At 29.7% G+C, this 23,261-nt stretch overlaps 1 protein-coding gene across 3 annotated transcripts; it reads left to right on the forward strand.

The window, feature by feature from the left end:
• The first annotated feature begins 2,135 nt into the window (after positions 1–2,135).
• Positions 2,136–23,098, forward strand: LOC149894830 (general transcription factor II-I repeat domain-containing protein 2A-like). Of its 3 annotated transcripts, XM_090098680.1 has the most exons (3): positions 2,136–2,227; positions 17,877–22,718; positions 22,966–23,098. In XM_090098680.1, the coding sequence occupies exons 2-3, from the start codon at positions 21,902–21,904 to the stop codon at positions 22,968–22,970; spliced, it is 822 nt and encodes a 273-aa protein (XP_089954806.1). In that variant the 5' UTR covers positions 2,136–2,227; positions 17,877–21,901; the 3' UTR covers positions 22,971–23,098. The 3 variants fall into 3 exon arrangements, 2 of the variants coding, with proteins under 2 accessions (XP_089954806.1, XP_089954803.1); XR_016455926.1 differs by lacking the exons at positions 17,877–22,718; positions 22,966–23,098 and adding an exon at positions 4,228–4,718; XM_090098677.1 differs by lacking the exon at positions 22,966–23,098 and having other exon boundaries at positions 17,877–22,918.
• Positions 23,099–23,261: the final 163 nt, after the last annotated feature.

Consider the following 23,261-nt stretch of genomic DNA (forward strand, 5'->3'; position numbering starts at 1 on the left):
AAATTCACAACAAATTGGTCTGAATTCTTGTTTCAAGTTAGTAGAGGGTTTAGCGAAGAAACAAAGTTTGATGCTACAGCTAGAAAAGTTTTTTAAATTTTAAATCACGTTCTTAGTGCTTTGAATGCTACACAAACAGCTACAGCAAATCAACCTATTTTATCTTCGACTAAAAACAACAAGCGTTTTTACCTAAAAGTTCACTAGTTTTAATGCAAATAGATTTAATTCTTCACAAATTGAAAACCCAGCTTCTGGTGTAGCCGATAAACTTAACATAATTGATGTTACAGATAAAAATCGTTAATTGTTGATATATTTTAGAAAACTGTTTTTTTAGAGAGTTGACAACAAAATATTTAAATCCTTATAAAATATTGTCTCTGCATGAAGTTTTATAAATATCAGTTAGCTTCATTTTTAATATTCTATTTAGCGGTTTCTACACGGTGTCTTCGACAACCAAACGAAGTGCATTAAAATACGTGATCCACGGGAAATGCTTCTTCACACCGTTGCATCCTTGAGCAAATCTTTTTCTTCGGGAGTCTTGCAACTGCTAATGTTAACGAAGAACCAATATTGCTAAGCAAAGGTTTAATTAACCTACTTTTTGTTTTCAAAGCGCTTTATTGAAACGAGAAAATAAAACTCTTTTTTGATAACATATAAAAACTCTAAATGAATTCTCTAATCTTCTCTAAACTCGTATTATGTTAGCCGTGTGAACCTTTGTAATATATTTTAAAAACCTTAAACTGTCTAATGAAAGAGTATCCTACACGTGGTTAACAAAACACTATTTTTTAACGAGTTAATTAATAAGCCGCATTGCAGGGTGCAATCGAAACTATAATCAAACAAAATTCATTTTATTAGATCAGGAGCAATACAGCATCGTCGTATTGCGTAAACCTCAAAAGTGTAATCCACGGGTTATGGGATGGATGCTGTTAGGATAGATGCAATGCGGATTTTATAATGACATGACGAGATCGCGTACGTTTGAGTGACATGTTAAAAGATATTTTATTTTTGACTTAAAGGAAAATAATCTTTTCAAAAAAAACACTTTGGTCCATTAGGTTAGTAAATAATAGATTTTAAACTTTTTGTAATAAATCATATCAACAAGGTTCAGAATGTAATCCCAACACAAGCACCTATAACGTTTGGGAAGATCTACAACATTAGCAACAACAACAACGACTACAACTGCAGCCACAACTTAAAATAAGGAAAGCTTATTTGAAATAATTAAATGCTTCTTTGAGAATCTCATGTAGATATTTGCCATTGGTAGATTCTGTGTTGAGGTCATGAACAGGATGGTTTGAGAAATAGTTCGATCACGAAACTTCAAATTGCACAGCTTTGAAACATAAAAGTTCCCATAAAACCTACTCTTCTAAAAATTATAAAAACCATTTGACGTTTAAAGGTTTTACCAACTTGAAAAAATGTTTTCATTCTCAAAAGCGGTGAAATCTCCTGTAGAGAAACAGTGGTTGATATTCTTCACGTTTTTTCCTTCTACAGCTTTGTTAAAGATTGCTGAGAACGTGTTCTGAAAATCACTATCAGACGTAGTAATTGGAAGCACATCAGTTTGATGTTAACGCCATCACTCCAAGTAAAGCATTTTGAAGAAAAGGGCTAGACACCGAATCAAGTGAAAGGAGAGTTTTTGATGGTTAGCTCATTCTTCAAATTTACAACAAATCTGATTTCGAAGCAATCTGGTAAAACACGAATGTACGAAAAGAATGTTGGATTTATCAATAGTTGTAACTTTTATGAGGATATATTTTGTCATAAATTTTGTTTAAGAAGTTTTTCGTCATTTTTTTTGTTATACAAATCCGTTTTTACGGATCATGTTTTTTTTCCTTTAGCAGTAAAGTGTTAAATTTAAAAGTAATCCAATCCTTCTTTTTTCAGAGGTTCTAATACATTTATTTGAATTCAGCCGGATTGATCTTCATCATAAGTCTGGTGCATCTTTACTTGGACAACTTCTTTAGCAACGACAAACATCTGAAAATAATAAACTTTCTTAATTTTACTTGCATTCCTAATAATATGAATGGTTTCATTACAGCTTCATCTTATTTGTTAAAATAATTCTGTGCATATGTGTTTAGATGAAATAATTATATTAGTCATGTGTCATATTGATTTAAAACAAGACAATCAGAAGTTCGACCTAACTTTGATCTGCTCACAGGTGAGAATTATCAAAATTACTTTTAATTCATTAAAAACAGTTGTGTCCTAGTAAAAGTTATGTTAGATTTTATTAAACTCAAGTCAATGAAAATTGATTTAAATCGATTAAAAATAATTACATTCAGCTATACATAATGACAAATAATCAATTATACTTACTCTAAATTACTTTTAAAATCAAAGACTTGCAATACTAGTTTTAAAATTAAAGTTTTTAAGGAATTTAGTTATGATGAGCATGCCCAACCAAAATGCAAAGACGAGCAGACAGTTTTCATACAAATAAACTTCTTTTTATAGGTTGTGCTTTTATGTTTCTTAAGAGAACCAATTCTCAAATGTACTTTTAAAAATAGATTTCTCATTACTTTTTAAAAATCGGATCACCTTAATAACCAGCATCATAATGATTCCAAAGAAGCTGCAAAAGCATTAATTGATCAATAGATAGCTTAGAAGGCAAAGTGAACCATCTATTAGGTGAGTTATATTTAAAAATAGACACTTTGAAAGTCAGACATTTTGTCAAAGCAATATCTGAAGCCATTAAAAAACTATAGTCTACGTCAAATTGTTAACTGTTGGATAATTAGATAAAAGGTAACCATCAGCTATATACTGATGTTAAATGTTTTATGAATACTTTGACGTATGAAAACGTTTTTAATTTCATACTACTTTTTTATGAACTAAGAAAGCGGTGCAAGAGACAATATTCCAATAACATGTCTTTTTTATGTGACTTTTGAAATCACTGAAATAAGTTTGTGTTTGTTTTAAAAAGTTTGTATTAACTTCATGTCATTTAGGTATGAAGAAGTAACAAAAGAGATAACTAAATACTCCTTTTAAGTTTAAATATAACTGGATATCTTTACTTAGCTATCATAACTTTCACTAGTAATGTTTAAGGCAGCTATGCCTAAAAATATATTTAAATAGTTGATTATTTCTTTATAAATATCGAATAAATAATTAAATATTTTTTTACAATATCAACAACAAACATGAAAAATAATATAAAAAAAACTTTGCAATAAACATTAACAAATAACAAGTCTCATAACTACCATAAAACTTAAACTGTTGCTTCGTATGCAACGACTATCGTTTTTCTTTTTATAACATACATTCTCAGGTGCAACTTTTCGTGACAGTCGTTTTCTTGCCACAAGTATATGATTTCTTTTGTGACCTTACGGCAGCCGTACTTCTCTTTGTCTTCGCCATTTGCTAACGTTACCTCATGTATCGTTTGGGGAATCCTTCTGCTATCGAAACTTGAAGTCGGAACTGTTGCGCAAACTGACTTTTTATCGTTATCTACCTTTCTCTCAAAACCCATGCCGGAGTCTTTTTTTTCAACTGGGTTCTCGTCAGCAACTGAGAACTCAATGGGCTTAAGGATATAATAGCTGTCTTTGACAATTTGTAGTAGTCTATTTGGGTCTTCAAAATTGTGTGGTTGTTTGCACGGTTCGTAAACAAGGGGGTTTGTGTAGAATGCTTTCATCTAAAGAGTATATTTTGAGTCATTTATCGAGTTTTACTGTTAATTTCAAAGTGAAGTAGAAAAATCGAAGATAGAAAATAAAAAAGAGAAATATAAATTTAGTTCTAATCTTGTTGGTTTTGAGAAACATACCGTCATTAACAAGTAAACGAAGATGGTTGTTAAATCCATTTTGCCTTTGTGTTTTTATTTGAGATTAATAGTATTGCTTGTCGTTTTCAATACCTTTAAAGAGACTGAGATCGAATCGCTTTTGATAGAAAAGCATTAAGTTAAATTTACCCCAAAAAATAACCTCTTAGTAGGTTTTTTTTTAAAAACTTACCAAGCTAACAAATAAAAAAATTACAAACTTTAAAATTAAAAACTTTCTTTTTAAATGTTTTTTTTCTAAAATTTCCTAAAAGAAAATCCTTTTAGCAGGTATTAGTTTGAGGTAATTTTTACAACTTCAATCATGACTTAACCTTAAAACATTTTTTTAGTTGATGATAGTTATGATGACGACAGTTTTTCTAACCAATACTGTAAGGTGGGAGAATTAACAACAATCAGAAAAGACGTACACATTTATGATTCGTCAGCCCTTCATATAAATATGTATATGCAGGCAAACAACATTTCTTAAAAGTTGTTTATTTAGGCCTCAAATGAATATCAGCATTTTTGATTAACTCGGAATGCTTTTTTCTTCCATCCTATGAAATAGTATAATTTACATTTCAAATCGGCTAAAAATTGTTTGTTGCGCGGTGCGGTGTTGCTTTTGTAAGCTTTTCAAAAGTTATGTTCAAACTTTGTTATTTAGATTCATACTGAAGTTTACAGATGTATAAATATTTAAAATCAGTCTAGAATTACTTATTTTGTGAATGTTAAATATTTTTACCTAGTAAAAGTACATGCTTCTACGTTATTATTACAATTTTTCTAATGACATAAAATGCAAAATGAATATACAATAGGACTTACATAAAATGCTATATATATTATTTACGATATAAATATATGTTATAAAATATACTTACGTATGTTACATATTTGGAAGTGCGGTATTGCTTTTATTGTCTTTCCAAAAGTAAAATTAAGACTAGGTTATTTAGATTAAAATTAATTAAAAGTAGTAACAGCTTGCAATAAAAATGTAAAAAAAAGATAGACCCTTTTGAAACGGACAAAAGTTTTAAGCTTAGATCAAATAAAATGAAGAAATTGTTTATCTTTATAACTGCTTTACCAGCAGTTTCAGGCAGATTCTACGTTTTAAGAAACATTTATGCTAGTGACAGAGAGAAAGAGATCTAATCTAAGTTATCTCAGCTAAAAATAACGAGTCCTTGTTTATAGGGATTTAACTTCCATCAGGCATCGATATTCTACAACATCTCACAAAACTAAACTAGCAGTATTCTGATCTAAAAAAAAGATGAAAATGTGTTACATAGTATTTTTTTAAAGAATTTTCGGAAACATTAAGGTCTAAAGATTTGTTTTAGGGTTTTGACTCTTTTCTGAAAACGATATTGTTTGCATGAAATAGTTTTAATGCGACAGTTTTACATCGCCAGAACTTTCATTGCATTACATTCTTTAAATCGGTACATATGCAGCTCAGTTATTACAAATCTTTGTGCTGCTTTTACATTTAACTGTTTATTATGGTTTCACTGGTTGCAAACCTGAGTAATTTACGTAAGTAAACGTGCTCCTTGCTCCTGCAATTTAGTTTGGAATTTATTTCACCATATTGCTTCAACGCGATTGGTGAAAGAGTGCGAGAAACAAACAAATATGACTCTCTAGCTTGACAGCACTACTCTGGAGCACCATGAGGATCTTTTGTTAATGCAAAGTACAAAAAAATAACTATTTGAGTTCACTTTTTAAAAGAATTCCATGTTGCAAGAAAACCTTTTTAAGTTTACCTTCTCTAAACATGGCTTCATTTTGAAGTAATCTTGAAAACATCCCAGTTTCAAGGTCTTTGTTAAAATTCATTTAATACTTTGTGAAATTATTTTTGTATGAAATGTTATGAAGCAGTAAAGTTGAAAATCAGCATAAAAATGAATATTTTATCACAACATTTTCCTATTTAGTATACACATGACATTGTTATGAGGCGTTTCGAAAAGTCTCTCGGGTTGTACCGAATTAGAGTACTCTTCGGCACTTCCAGAAATTATTTTAATGTGAAGTTGTTTTACAACTTCTCTGATTCTCTGAATTTTTATTTGCAAGTTTTCAAACCATTTTTGCTTCTGTAACTAATTTTCAATCATTATTCAATCAAAAGGAAGATCAGTTATTTGCAATTAAGTTAAATTTAATTCAGTCAAATAAAATCAATTTCAATTATAGAAGAAGTAGAACAAGTCAGATTTTGCACAATGAAGTCCCATATCACTAAAGATCAATCTTTCATCATTAGAGATGAAAAATGCATCTTCTAAAATAACATCAATAGAAAATGACCGTTGTCGAAGCACAATGAGCCAATACCCTTCAGCTGAATTATACCAACAAAAAAAAGTCATCAAATGTTGGGAATATAAATGTATATATTGAGCAGCTTCTAAGTAATCAATCAATAGAAATGTTTTCAGTCAATAACCAAAGAAAGTGGAGGAAGAAATCATACAAAACTGCCAGTGTTGAGGAGTCAATCAGTTCAAAAGTTTTTAGTCGACGACCATTGAAAGTGGAAGAAAAGATTTTGTAAAGTATGCCAGTGTTTACCAATCGTGTGGGAAAAAAAAAAATTATGATTTCATTTTTAACTTTAAACTTAAATAAATTTTGATTTTACTAAACGCACTTCAGCAATATTTTATTAAAAATGCACAAAGATTGCATTTTGAATTTTTCATATTTTTCATATTTGCATGAAAATATTACAACTCTTTACAAGTTTAAACCTGTGAAGAGTTGTAATAATTTCATGCAGTTGTCATTAGACTTTATTTTTAAACCACATCAGGGTCATTTCTGTCATTTCCAGTTTAAATGAGGCTCACTGCTCATTTTTAATGGTGTAAAATGGTCAGTAAGCTTCATATTTTTTTTTTTGTAATTTTTCAATTCCTTTTTTAAAATAGTTTTTCGTTATTGTTTAAAGCATTTATTTTTGATGGGACAAACATGTAAAGCTTCTTGATCATTTATCTCGAATTATTATTCCAAATCATATTATTATAATATATTTTAAAGATGAAACAACTAACTGTTTCTTAACAAGAAATGCATTCTATCTAGAAAAGTAAATATACAGCAAAAAGACATCAGCCGAAGGATTTAACATTATGGTCATTTACTTATTGTCAAGCACTTAATCACTCCTGATCACTGAATCACTACATCACTCACAATCGCTTAATAATTTTTAATCACTTTATTACTTTTAATCACGCAATCAGTTTTAATGTTACCCAATGTGATCACATTCTTTGGAAGATATTCTAAAAATATTGATGGTATTGAGAACAAGTATGGTGACTTGATGATCAAATATTAAAAAATCGTCTTTATTGCACATGAAGAAAATGTTTATATCGAATAGTAAAACAATTAAAGTATTTGAAGCTGACAGTTTCTTCACATGCAATACTTTCAAAGCCTCATAAATTAACAAAGCATTAGATTTTGATCAGTTACTTTTAAATTTTTTGATAACAGTTAAAAATCTTAAAAAGATATTGCTTACCTAAATTAGAATGCATATCATAAAATCCGCCAAAACCTATAGCATTGTAAACTTAAACTAGATACGAGCATTTTTGCCCTTAATGCTGCTGGAAATTCTGGGTAATTTGCAATTAATCTGACTTAAAATGAAAAACTCTACTCAGAAGTATACAAAACTTAAAATCGTTTGTAGATATCACTTCGGCTTAAAAAAGAAGAAAAGCGTTTCAAAATCAAGATTATTTCATTTTAGAAGCAATACCGTTTCTTCTTCTTCTCAGTTTTGTCGCAGAAGACGAAAAGGTCTCAATATTTTTTCATTTTTTTTTTTTATATTTTGCGTTTATTTTTTCTTTTGTTAAATATTTTGAAGATAATGAACTTTTAACGAGGCATTATTTGCAAATTATTGAAGATATTTTGATTAAGCTTAATATTAAAAAGTAAACAAACAAGCAGATTGAAGTAAAACTCGTTCGGTGAAGTGAAAATATTCAACTGTCGACGAAATCGATAAATGTATTTTTGTCTTCGGGTTTTGCTAACGTTACTTCATGTATCGTTTGGAGTATCTTTCTGCTATCGAAACTAGAAGTCGGAACTGTTAGACAAACTGACTTTTTATCGTTATCTACCTTTTCATGTATTTTTGAAAGTCGACCAAAATCGGCTGATGCTTTTTTAAAATCGGCTAAGTCGACTAAAAGTCAATTTAGTCGAAATATTTGAGCAAAAACTTTATCACAATCATACACTTTAGTGTTGCAAGACAATTTATCTTTTAAATGTATGAAACAAATAGAACTTTAAGAGAGTAAACAAAAAAGCAAGTGATATGTAATGCTATTATGATAACACATGCTGTTGCTACATCAAGAGCATTTTTTTTTGTTCTATTTTAATTCATCTAATCTATTAGATAAATAAAAATTGAATAATCAAGCAAAGTAAAACGGAAATTACTATTACAAAAGTAATGAAAAAAAAACAAAGATAGGCATTCTATACCATTTTTCAAAACAATTAAAGCACAAAATAATAAAAAAACTAATACAAAACGGTGGCGTAGATCGGTTGGGGCAGATGGGGCTGCTGAACTTTTTTCTGGGGTGGCAGATATGTAAAGTTTTTTTTCATCCTTAACAGAGTACTATAACACATTACATAATATTTGGTTTAAAATAGCATCAACTGCTTACTATTATGCGAAAAAGGAAACATTAATGAAGTGGTTCGGTAAAAGTAAGCAAACATTTATGTTTATGTGATATAGGAAATTAGATTAAATGATCAGATATTTTGGTTGAATTAAAAAACCGCTACGATTGATATTCTTACGCATGGCTCAATCTTTATAAGTAATTTATCTTTACAAGATAAATCACTTATGAAGATATCTATTTAATAATTGGCCAGCATCATAACAATATTAAAGATCGATAATATTAAATCAAATAAAAAAATCGAAATAAGGATGTTAAGATGATTACCCGACTAAATCGAAATTTAGTCGATTAGTAGGAGACAATCGATTACATCGACTATACGATTTTTCTAACTTTACTGATTACGCCTTTCGATAAGAATGTCGATTTAGTCGAAGTCGACAATAACACATTAAAGTTCGACAAAGTTTTGAATTATGCAGTGAAACTCACTATGATAAAATAGAGTTCAGAAAATCAGAAAATCACAACAAAAAACAATATATTTTGAAGGTGAAACGAGAAAAGGCAAAAAGGAAAACGACAGTAACTATTAGGGAGCAAAAACCATTCGCTTTTCTATACTTTTAATCGCTGTATTCGCACGTGCTGTTTATCATTTTGAATATTGTGCCTTGTAGACCCAAATGAAACGCATGTATACACTATGTAACGCACGGGGAGTACCTCTTTACTTTTTTATATCACTTTTATTCCGTTAGTAAAAGCTTTTTTTGCCGAACTCCTCACAACTGAATTTGTTAACTAAGAACCGATAATGCTAAGCAAAGCTTTAAACAATCCACGTGCTACCATTATTGCTTTTTATTAAAATAAAAAAAAGAAAAGCATAAACCTGTCATTGAGTTCTCTAATCTTCCCAAAGTTCGTGTTACTTTATCCATGTGAATCTTTGAACTATCCTTTAAAAAAATTAAGCTGTCTCATAAAAGATTATCATACACGTGATACTCTTAGAGTATTATACACGTGGTTAACTCTGCACTTTTTTTAACAAGGTGTAAATAAGCAAGTGGCGTTGCAAAATGCAATAGAATCAATCATCAAAAACAATCGTTTTATTGGGTTATGCTCAACACAGCACCTTCTTATCGGGCAAATTTGAATTGGGTAAGCATTGGATTACGGGGCTGTTATTTATGAGGAATGGTGGAAAGTTCGAAAAAAGTAGGTTAGTAAATAATAATGTTGAATCTCTCAACTAAAGTTCACTTGAGCAAAGGTTGAAAAAAACGAAGGTTGAAGGTCTCTTCGAGAAACCGTAAACAAATTTCTTCCACAGCTTATTTTCCACAGCAAATTTCTTCCACACATTCTTTTAAAAGCTCTTCTTTCGAAACTCAATTTTGACAGCAGTATTTGAATGAAAATCAGCATGGTGTTCTGAATGATAACCAACAAAGAAAAGGAACCGTAAGAGCCCAACGTATTGCATATGACGTGTTCTTATAGTTCCTTATAGTAAGAAACAGTTTTGTTTTAAAAACATTCCATCCAATCAAGCATAGTTACGTATGAAGAAATAACAACAGAGATATCTAAACACCCCTTTAGCTTATAAGTATAAAAGGATACTTTTCACTACCTTTTTCCACATTCAAAACGTCATTTTGGGTATTGACATTATTGTGATGCTAAAGACAGCTATGCTTAAAGTTTTATATATATATATTACTTTACCTCTAGTTGCTCTTGCTAAAATCCGAGTTTTTTTTTTTTGAACAAAAGAATAGTTTTTCATAACTCTGAGAAATAGATATAAAAATATTTCTTCGCAATGAAAATTTAGTTTAACAAATAGTAAACATCATAAATACTACAAAAATTTAAACTGTTGCTTCAAACGCTACGGTTACCATTTCTCTTTTTATGACAAACATCCTAAGGTGCAACTTTTCGTGACAGTCGTTTTCTTGCCACAAGTAAATGATTTGTTTAGTGACCTTAAATCAACCATGCTTCTCTTTGTCTTCGGCGTTCTTTAACGTTACCTCTTGTGTTGTTTAGGGAATCCTTCTGCTATCGTAACTAGAAGTTGCAACTGTTATGCAAGCTGACTTTTTGCTGCTATCTACTTTACTCTCGAAAACGATGCTGTAGTCTATTGTTTTAACTGGTTTCTTGTCAGCAGCTGATTTTTCAATGGGTTTTGCAATGTGATAATTGTCTCTAAGAATCTGAAGCATTTTAGCTGGGTCATCAAAAGCGCTTGATTGACGCGATTGGTAAACAAGAGGAGCGGTGTTCAAAGCTTTTATCTAAATAGTACAGTTTAACATCATTTATTGAGTTTTTACTATTGTATTCTAAACAAAATAGAAAAAACGAAGAAAAAAAAATGGATAGAGAATTTGAAATATGGTTCTAAGAATGTTTTTGAAGACCAACATGCCGTCATCATTAAACAAGCGATGAAGCCTTTTTTCATAACAAAGTTCAGTTTGAATAATCAAACTGAACTTTGTAATGAAAAAAGCTGTTTGGACTTTAGTTTCATACATTTAAAGTTGTAGTAAAAACTCTAACAGCAGTCGTTTTTTTTAAAGTTTGTTTCCTAATGGAGCGAGGACAAAAAGATTTTATGAGGCTGTTAGCCCAACTTTGCAAGCAACATTGTTTCGATGAAATAGTTTCATTTGGCATAAAGTAGGAGTTCGTATTTTGCAAATAAAGATGATTTTTGGAGTACTCCATGGTACTCTTAGAACTATCTGTATACGCAAAATACCAAAAATAATTTTTTTAAGCTCAATGTTCAAATGAGTTTAGTGTCGCAATATATCATTTAAAAGTGTACCTTCCTTACGCATGACATCACTTATAGATAATCTTGATAGTATCCCAGTTTTAACACCATGGCTAAGTTGTGAATGTTATATGAAGTGAAATATGATATGATGTGAAATCATTTGAAGCATTATATTAGAAATTCAGCATGTAAATCTATTGCCACAACATGTTTCCATTCCGTCTTTTGACATCAATATGAGTTATATTTAAAGCCAGTTAATTAAAATCCAACTTAATTTAAAAAAATCACTGGCGGCAGAAATCTCTCCATGGTATCACGAATGCTTCGCTCTAGCTTTCGAAAAAATCAATTGCAATAGGTGGATTCAGCAAATAGGCACATTAAAAAATCATCATGATGTATGATATCTATTGAATAAAGATGCATCGTAATTGTAACTCGTATGTGACACACAAATGTCAGATTAAATGGTGGCACCGTTAACCCAACACCAAGAGAAAAACTAGATAAATATATTGTTAAAAAGCTTAGTGGAACTAATATATAGTTTTGAATGGGTTTAAAAAGATCTAATGGATCATAAAAATTAAAGAGGTCAGTGGGATCAAAGAAGACTTGAATCATTCAGATGCTTCACATTTAGATGCGCAGCATGAAGATGTTACTCATTTTAATGTTCGACGAGTAACGAGAAAATTTGTTTGAAGACGAGTCCTTTTTAACGGTTTATATTAAAAATGAGCTGCTGTTCTAATACATATTGAGGCATTCTCCAAATTTAACAGAGGAATAAAATACTTGTTATTTTATTCCTCTGTTAAATTTGGAGAATGCCTTAATATGTATTATTGGCAGTTATTGATAATTTCTGTAAATATTGCTGGTTAATTTCGTTATAAGATAAAGCAGAAAAGATGTTTTCAAAAGCATTTAAAAAGTTATTCAATGAGCGAAAACAAATTTAAATGTGGTTTGATAATAGTTATATAACAGAGATAAGTGTAATAAAAAGGTTTGAAAAGCCAAGTGTATCAGAAAGATTAAAATGTTTAATGAAAGAGCAAATGAGAAAATATTTTTCACCTAAATCAACACATGTTTGCATTAAAGTTTAGGATTAACTAGTTAAGCAATACAGTAATAATAAATACTTTTCAATAAAAATGACACCTGTTGCTTATAGAATAAAAAAAAATAGAAACAGAAAGAGAAAGGAGTAGGTAGAACAGCCAGAAATGATAAGAAAAAAGAAAACAAACCAAAACTTTCAGTTGATGACAAAGTAAAAACAAACAATTAAAAAATCAACTTTCGAAAAGGACTACGTAAATAGATGGATTGAATAAATATTCACAATATCTGCTGCACAAAATACAACACCAGTTACATATAAGTTTAAAGATTACAATAATAGAGAAATAAATGAAACATTCTACAAAGCAGAGGTGTTTAAAATGGAATAAGAGATTTCTTGAAGAGAAAGCTCCTCAGGAGAAATCAGACTAATTTGCAAATGAATTGGCTGGATTATCCCAATTCCTTTAACTCATCAATCAATTATAATTATCTTATTAATATTTCTGATCTAATTGAAACTACAGAGACAAATGGTACCAAAAAAATGTAAATAATTTTTTCTGAAAATTATTACAAAAAACTTATATTCATATAAAATAATCCAAATAATCAACAAAATCTTGAAAAATATATTAGGTTAAAAATGATTGTTTGAGGCTTCTGTTAAGTTAATACATAGATCTTTTTAATCTTGTCAAATGCTTGAATAAAACACTTTTTGATAACTTTTCATCGCTATATTAATGATTTTAAAACAAAAAGATTGCATTTTATGGTTTAACATTCTTCAATTTTTACAATGGCTTGATAGCAGGTTTTCTTGAGTAATTTTTACGGTATCTTTTAATTCAACAGAATTTTCTAAAAAGGTTTTATGGAAGGATGGCTAAAGAGCTTTGCGCTAGGCCAATAATTATTCATTCACTATCGTTATACCTTGAAAATGTGTTTGTATTGCGATTTCTATTTTGCCTCTGCACGTTTCGCCGTGTAACTCAAGACTTAGTTTGTAGCATTTTAATACGACATTAGGATTTATAATATACTTATAACATTATAAAAAATATGTTCATCATGTAAATATTCCTTTCTATAGAGAGCAATTAAACTTAGATGATAAACTAGACATTTTTTTCGGTGAAATCGGAGGAGTTTTACTTAAGCCTTTAGTTTGTTTAACTTATGAGGTCAAACCCAATTAGAATATCCTTCAATAACAGTAATGCCTCATCAAAAATTCTTTATCATTAAAAATTATAGAAAGCAAGTATTTAAAAAAAGGGCAAATCACACTTTTAACCCATTTCAAACAGCAAGGTTTCTAACAGGTGGAAAGGAAAAGTTCTCAAAACGAAATGTTTGTGATTTTAAAATGTTCATTCTCCTAAATAAGGTTTTCTGATAACAAGTGGAAACAAGTTGAAGTCCCCAAAATACAATTTTAGTAACTTTAAAATGTTTATTCTCGTAAATTTGGTAAACTCAAATCTACAATCAATATAATTATTTTTTAATTATGAATGAGATTTTTCACTAAAAGTCAATTTATTGTAAATTACTGAGAATTTCAAATAACACATTAGGCCGAAATGTTGATATTTATTTGGATATAAACTTTTTAATCGTTTTTATGATATGAATTAAATAATTTAAGATGCTTTAAAGCAACAACTCTTTTAACATATTCAATTATTAAGAAAAAAATATATAAATGACAGTCCAACATCTTATTTATTGTTTATTTATGGAACTTTGAAAGTTTATCATATTGATAAAATGTTTACAAAAACCATTTTTATTGTTGATCTATTTGATATAAACATTTTCTTCTTGCGCAATAAAGATGAACTTGCAAGACTTTTCTCATTTTAGAGATAACTTTTGGACGTAATCATGTGTGATATTAGTTTAATTTGGCGTGTAGTATTGTAGGGGGGCAGTTTTTAACTTAAAAAAATCGAAGTTATAAAAGAATTTTTTTTTAATTTTCTTTTAGAGGAAAGATGTTTGGTGTAAAGAAGAGCAGCACCAATTAAGTTTTTGAATGACGGTAATGATCTTTCTAATGAGGCAAAAGCATTATCTGGCCGTATAGGCATCGATTTAACAAAAGAACATATTGAAAATAAGTTTTTTTGGTATGGAATAGTAAAGGACATTACCTCTTTCAGCTAAGTTTTAATTCTGCTTTGTTTAATTATGTGGCAGATTTGTCATTCTAGCTAGATATTCAACTTCCCCCTAGACAGAAAGGGTTCCTTCTATAAATCTACAGGAGCAACACATCTTTTCATAATTGATTTAATATATGCTAATATATTACAATAGACTGTTTTTGAATAATAACGAGAGAATCATGGTCAGTAAGATTACACGTTTTCTCCATCAATAAAAGACAAGAAAAAGAAGTTCGTACCAACACTCTTTTTACAATAAAAATTACATCTACCATTAATTAAATTCTGACATCATTTTGCATTGTACATACAAATAATTTCATATTATTTATGGAATATGTATACCGCTAAGTCGTTTGATTAATTTCACGTTCGTATTAGTCTTCATCTTAATCATCCTCTTGTTGCTCGTTTATACCGTGATTAAGCTAAAATAGGTTTCAACATACACGTCCTCCTTCAATTTTGAATGTACAATAGCATAAAATGATAAAAACAACATTTATTAAGAATATTAAGCTTGTCGTTATCTCGTTAATCCTTTTTATTGAAGGCCTTTCTTTTTTTCTTTCAAAAGAGATCAAAAGAAGAACTACCATCAACAATAACATCAAGATTAATAAAAAAGTTCATTACATGAATAATATAAAATTAATTTTGTTGACAAAATAAAATATTTATTTCCAACTTATTTACTCTAAACTTATTTACTCCAACTTATTTACTCTAAATTTCTCAAAAAATGTAAGTATCGTTCAAAGATTCACAAGTTAGATAACCTGTTAATGCAAAAAAATATTGATTGTAAAGTTTTTCAAAAACACTACATATTCTAATCGCCGTTTGATTTTTGAGCAATTTTTGTATGTAAAACAGCTCGGAAAAATGATCTCTTTGATTTAAATGTTACTTTATTTTGTTTGCAGTTAATTTATGTGAAGATATTATGTTTGCAGTTAATTTTTTTGAAGTTTGCTTAACTCAAGATTGCTGCTGTACGCATCAATAAAACCAGCTATTTTAATCGATTAAAAAAAATGTTAATCTGGCAGTCTTGTTCATAAGCTTAGATAATTTGTAAGATAAGATCAAAGGATTCAATAAGTTCCTCCAGATTTGTTGTGAGAACAGTTTTTTACTATAAAAAATTTATACTAATAATATATTATCACGGATTATCATGAGGGCGAGAGTATCTATTCGCCCCCGAGATAATCCGTGATAATATATTATTAGTATAAACTTCATGGGGGGAGCACTGCCCCTGTTGCCCCCTTGAACTCGGCGCCTATGGCCAGTGTCATTTGTGTCAAAGTTAGTGAAAAAGTTTCATAAGCTTTAACAAATAATCCAGCTTACGGATCATTTTTTACATATTATCATTTTAAAAGATTTTTCAGCATCAAACAATAACACCTTTCATTAACAGGTTAATTGAGTCTGGATATATTAATAAATGAACCTCATTATAAAGCCAATTAAAATACTTGTTAAAATTTGTAATAATTTTATGCATATATTAATAAAGTGAAAATGCAATCAAAAAGTTGTTTATTTTTCATAAAAAAAATTACTTAATTGCATCAAGTAAAACCATAATTTAAACTAAAATAAAAAAAAAATCATTAATAAGATGTTTCATGCAACTTTATACAACTTTCTTTATTTTTTTTCGACCATTAAGTGTAGGTAGTGATTTTTACATTGGTGCTATGATAAAAAATCCATTTCCTTCACAATTGGTCTAATCTGGTCTAATCTGACTTCTTTTTATTTTATTTCCTCCTCTAGGTTCATTGGCTATTGAAGGTTAACATCTGCATTGATTGGTTCCAAAGGAGCAGCTAAAATTATACTTTTGTAATTTCAGCTAAATGATACATGATCTTTTTTTGGTATAATTCAGCTTTCTCTGGTTTGTGCTGTTTCAATATGATTGGACAATAATATCTTTTGGTTTTTGTTATTTTAAACAACGAAGGTTGCCTTCACCACGTTTGATATCATAAATGTTGGTTCGCTGTAATTAATTCTAAAAAATAATGTTTTATTTATGCTTGATGGAACTTAATTGGATTGCTCGAAATTATTTATCATGAATTACAGAGGTGAAAAAGTTTCAAAAATAGTCATCAATCATTTAAAGAATCAAGTAAACTATAGAAAACTCATATTATAATATCAATTTTATTTCAAGTAATTTCCAAGTGTCCCAAATTTGGTGCAGCATGAGATATAACTGTAAAATGACAGGAGGGAAATATGACAATATTGTAACAAAATATTCATTTCATCTTCAATTCATTAAATAGCGCTTCAAATGATTTCATAACATTTCGCATTAATTATTTTTTACTTTATAGAACATTCAAGACTTAGCCATAGTGTTGAAGCTTGGATACCAAGATCGAGACTATCTTTATGTGATATCATGTGTATGGAAAGTAAACTTAAATATGAATTATTGCGGCACTGAATTCTATTGAACATTTAGATTAAAAAGATTGTTTTTGGTAATTTTAAAATACTAACTCTAACTTTATGCGAAGTAAAACTATTTCATTCAAATAATGTTACTTGCAAAGCTGAGCTAACAACCTCATAAAATCTTTTTGCCCTCGGTCAACTAGGAAACGAAGCTCAAAAAATAATTGCCGATAGCGTTTTTATTAGTTTTACAACATTGAACCTATGGATTAAATCTCAAACAGTTTTTTTATAACAAAGTTCACTTTCATTTTCATTTTCCATTATTTTCATAACAAACTTTCGCGGATTTTTTCGGTTCTGATTAAAAAACAATTTTGTCATTAATTTTTATAATTTCAAGTAATTAAAAAAAGTGCCTAAAAAATAAAATTTAATTGAAATTGCTTAAAAAATAAACCCAGTAAATTTTTTTTGAAACCCATCTTCTGATAAAAAAAAAAAAAAGGAAACCATAGGTTCCCGTCCAGATTGGCATTAGTTGCTCTTTAAAAAGCAACGAGAATGCCATGTAAGATTTGTAAACCAAAAAATGCGCAAGTTAAAGAGCAATACAAAAATGGATTTAAAAGGCTTTCTGATTTTTTTAGTGATTACAGAATGTTTTTCTTAACCAACATCCTTAGAACTAACATTCTAATGCTCTATCGTATTTTCTTTCTTCAATTTTTCTATTTTGTTTTGAATCCAACAGTAAAACTCAATAAATCATTTTAAGCTGTACTCTTCAGGTAAATGCATTCAACACCACTCTACCTGTTTTTCAATCGTGTAACCAATCAAGCGCTATTGAAGACCCAGTTAGGTTGCTTCTGATTCTTAGAGACAACTATTATATCTTAAAACTCATTGAAAAATCAGTTGCTGACGATAATCCAGTTAAAACAATAGACTCCAGCATCGTTCTCGAGAGAAGAGTAGATGACGACAAAAAATCAGCTTGCGCAACAGTTGCAACTTTTAATTGCAATAGCAAAAGGATTCGCCTAACAACATATGAGGTTACGTTAGCAAACGCCAAAAACAAAGAGAAGCAAGGTCACTAAACAAATCTTTTTTTTTTGTTAAAATACGACTGTCACGAAAAGTTGCACCTGTTTGTCATAAATAGAGAAATAAAAACCGTAGCGTATGAAGCAACAGTTTAAATTTTACAGTATTTATGATGTTTACTACTTGTTTAACAAAATATTTATTGTGAAGAAGTATTTAATTATTTATTTACCAGAGTTATAAAAAACTAATCTTTTGCTCAAAAAAAAATTGATTGGAGGATTTTAGCAAGAGCAACTTGAGGTTGAGTGATATATATAAGTAATTTTACGCATAGCTACCTTAATCATCACAATGTAATCAATACCCAAATGACGTTTTGAATGTGGAAAAAATTAGCGAAATGTATCCTTTTATATTTACATACTAAATGGATGTTTAGATTTCTTTGTTGCTATTTCTTCATACATAACAATGCTTGATTTGATAGAATGTTTTTAAAACAAAACTGTTTCATATCCCAAGGAACCATAAGAACACGACATATGCTGTACGTTGGTTCTTATGGTTCCTTTTCCTTTTTTGGTCATCATTAAGAACAACTTACTGATGTCCATTCAAATACTGCAATCGAAAGTGAACTTTAAAACACGAGCTTAAGAATGAATCACAAGGCTGTGGAAAAACAAGATTTAAAGAAAATTGTTTGCGATTTCTCTAATAGACTTTCGACCTTTGTTTTTTTCAACATTTTTTCAAGTGGTATTTTGTTGACAGATTTAACTTCATTATTTAATATCCTAATGATATGAAGCACTTTTTTCGATAGAGTTTTTTTCTTTTGTCAAAAGTAAAATTTATCTTTTAACTTATCTCTCCGACGAACTCGATCTCTTAATTTTATCTCCACGTTCTATCTAGCAACATTCCCAAAATCCACTGCTTACACTATTCAAATTTGCGCGATGAGGTGCTGTGTAAAGTATGATCCAATAAGATGATTATTTTTGATAATTATTTTTGCAGCACCCTGTAACTCCACTTGTTTATTTTATACCTTATTAAAAAATAGTGTTGGGTTAACCATGTTTAGGATACTCATTTTTAAGACTGTTTAATGTATTTAAAGGATAATTCAAAGATTTACATGAATAAAGTAACACGAATTTAGGGAAGATTAGAGAACTCAATAATAGGTTTAAGCTTTTCTTTTTTTACTTAAGTAAAAAGCAATAATGATAACACGAAGATTATTTAAAGTTATGCATAGCATTATTGGTTCTTAAATAACAACTTCAGCTGCAAGGAGTTCAACAAAAAAAGCTTTTAATAATGGAACAAAAATGATATAAGAAAGTAATGAGGCATTCCCCGTGCACCACGTAGTGTTAACATTCATTTCATTTGGGTGTACAAGGCAGAATATTCAAAATGATAAACAGCACGTGCAAATACAGCGATAAAAAGTATAGAAAAGCGGATGGTTTTTGCTTCCTAATAAAGTTAAGTAAAATTTATAAAGCTTCATTCAGGAATAAAATTTTATTGCGTTGAAATTTTTTTTTGCCAAAAAATAAAACAGTTAAATTTATAAAGAGTAATCTAAGGTTGCTTATATTTATACAAGTTTTTTTTAAAACATCAGCAATTAATCGGAATGCCAAATAAAATTGGGTAGGATGATAAATAAGCTGTTTGTTATAGACAGCCTAAGAAAAATAGCATAATGATATAGCATTAACAAATATTAATTAAAACTGCTAAAATATAAATATTGGAATAACTGGAATCAGGATACCTTTGATGGCCGAACTCATTTTCTTTCCCAACCACAGTAGCACAATTTATTACTGATTCTTATGTGCATTTGTCAAAACAGCGAGGCTTAGTTAACGAGAGTTAAAATAACATTTAGGGGCTAATATATTGAATTTCGAACAATTTTGATTAGAACTTTATCAAGGTTTCAAAACCTGGAACCCACATAACTATAGAAATACCTGAAGCTTTGCCTTTGTATGTAAAACGTGCTGCGCAATGCTGTGAACGTATTATTCTAATCAATTTGACTTTGGTGCTAGTTTACCTTGACACAATACACTTTTTTACATGATTCATTACTGTTTCTCAATTAAAGAAAAGCGGCTAAAGGAAAATCTAAATTTGCCCACTTTCGTTTTGCCTTGCTTTTCTTTACCTTCAAATTATGTATTTTTTGTGATTTTGCGATTTCTGTTTTGTCACAGCGAGTTCCGCTGAGTAACACAAAACTTAGTTTGTCGATTTTTAAAACGGTCTTTGGATTTATAATGTAATTAACGCTTTATAAGATATTGTGCATACAGTAGATATTCCTTCCCGTAAAGTGCAAACTAAACTTGGATGGTAAAGAAAATACATTTTTTTAGGTGGAATAGACCGTCGCTCTTCGACTGCAAGATTTAACAACTTATAAAGTTTAAAATCGACACGTTACAAAGTAAGTGGAATTGCTACACAAGACACAACGAGTTTTATTTCAACGAGCTTGTTTGTTTACCTTTTAATATGAAGCTTAATTAAAATATCCTTCGATAATATAAAATTAATACCTCGTCAAATGTTCGTTATCTTAAAAAAATTTATTTAAGGAAAAAAAAAAAAATGAAGAAATAGATAAACCTGTTCTTCTTGTGCAACTAGGCTATGAAGAAAAAGGAACAGTATTGCTTCTAAAATGAAGTAATCTTGATTTTAAAATACTTTTTTTCTTTACTAAGGCTCAGTGATATCTACAAAAGAACAAAAGCTTTTGTATACTTATGAGTAAAGTTTTTCATTTTAATTCAAGTTTGTTGCAAATTACCCAGAATTTCCAGCAGCATTTATGGCAAAAATGTTCGAATCTAATTGGAATTTACAATCCTATAGGTTTTAGCTGTTTTTATGATATGCTTTCTTTTTTTACTAAGCAGTTTCTTTTTCAAGATTTTTAACTGTTATCAAAAGATTTAAAAGTAACTGATCAAAATCTAATGCTTTGTTGATTTATGAGGCTTTGAAAGTATAGCATGTCGAGAAACTGTCTACATCAGAGGTCGGCAAATTGTGGGCCGCGGCCCTATTGTGGGCCTTTGCTACACAATTTGTGGGTCCCAAGCCACCTAACTGCATAATATAAAAGTAGTGTAGTTGTGGGCCTTTTAGTTGTTTTCCAGCTGTAAAAATTATAAAGCCTCCTTATAAAATACTCCCTAACACCAGATCTTGTCATTTTAGGCATAGTAAAAAAATAATTTTAATGCACTCTAACACTGTAGCACTTTAAGACTTCAAATAAGATCCTTATACTTAAAAGTTAAATCGTGCTAAAAAATTACTCTACAAAAATAAAAACATTCGAAAAGCACGTCAAAAATAATTAGAACATTCGAATTTGTTCAGATGAAGTAACTCAAACAACAATTTAATTAATTTAACGCTGTAAAAACTTTCATATCAAATATACCAGTGGTAAAAGTTATCGTCTTCAGAATGTTTTTCGTACTTTTCTTGAATAAAAATACTACATTGTTTAGATTTTTTACGAAATAAGTATAATAGAAGAAATAGTCGGCAAATCTTTAATGTTTTAAATAACCGGTTTTTTAAGACGCAATATTTGGAAATTGAATAACCAAAAATTACTCGAGTATAACCAGTTATCGAGTAACCGGTTATCGAGTTTGGATGCTTTACTCAGAAGTTGCAACTCTGATAAATACACACATTAACTTGCAAAGATATGCCAGGTAAACATGAAGCGAAGCGTAAATATGCACGTCAGTGGAATGAAAAATGGGAGCTGATTTATTTCTTCACTGAGGGACCAAGTAACAATGCTCTATGTTTAATATGTAATGAGACTGTTAGTGAATTGAAAGGAACCAAGCTTGAACGTCATTTCGTATCAAAACATGAATTGTACAATACTAAATATCCTCTTGATTCAACAACCAGAAAAATAAAATACGACTCATTGAAAAGCTGTTTAGAAAAACAGAAAAATTTGTTTCAACAAATGTCTAGCAGTGTTGATTGTGAAACTCGTGCCTCTAATATGGTGTCATGGATATTAGCAAAAAACCTGAAACCATTTACTGATGGTGAAATAATCAAAGAATGTATGATTGAAGCATCAAAATTTCTTTTCCCAAATGATAAAAAAATTCATGACAAATTTCAAAGTATGCACTTGTCCGCGCGTACAGTTACTCGAAAAATTGAGAAAATGGTTGTTAATGTTTATGAACAATTGTCAAACAAAATGTCAGAAGCTGAATTTGTGAGTATCGCTCTCGATGAGTCTACTGACCTTGTCGGTAAAGCACAACTCTGTGTTTATGCACGTTTTATCACTACGAATTGTTGTTTATTTGAAGAACTGCTTGGAATTGAACCACTGGAAACAACTACAACTGGACCAGACATTTATGGCAAATTGTTCAAAATATTAAAAAATAGGAAAGTGCCTCTTCAAAAAATATCTTCAGTTGTCACAGATGGCGCTCCTGCTATGATTGGAAGAATTCGAGGAGTTGTTACTTTGCTGAGAAATAGTGGTGAGTTTCCTAACAAATTTATGTCATATCACTGTGTGATACACCAGGAAGCACTGTGCGCTAAAGTTGCGACAGTTGATGATGTAATGACAGCTGTAGTAAAAACAATCAATCATATACGTTCCAATGCTAATGGAACAAAATGAAGATGAACATGGTGATCTTCCTCTTCATTCAGAGGTATATAGACAAAAAATAAATAATTTACCATTACAATCAAAAATAAATGTTTGTCTATTTTTTGCAGGTTAGGTGGCTATCAAGAGGAAATATTCTTAACAGATTTTGGGAGTGTTTGCCAAGTGTACTGCAGTTCATGGTAACTCAAAAATTTTCATTCATTACAATGTCTATTGAAGAGTTTAAGTGTAAACTGGCTTTCCTTTGCGACATCACAGCACAATTCAATGTTCTGAATAAGAAATTACAAGGCCGCTGTGTGCTGGTTTGTGATTTGATCAACCACATCACTGTGATGAAGACAAAACTTAATTTGTACAAAACTCAATTTGCATCTGGTAGTTGTACTCATTTTCCTACTTA

The sequence above is a fragment of the Hydra viridissima genome, unplaced genomic scaffold (genome assembly GCF_058129835.1).
Source record: "Hydra viridissima isolate aposymbiotic clone 2 unplaced genomic scaffold, HvirCarnegie_v1 scaffold_1, whole genome shotgun sequence".
NCBI lineage: Eukaryota > Metazoa > Cnidaria > Hydrozoa > Anthoathecata > Hydridae > Hydra > Hydra viridissima.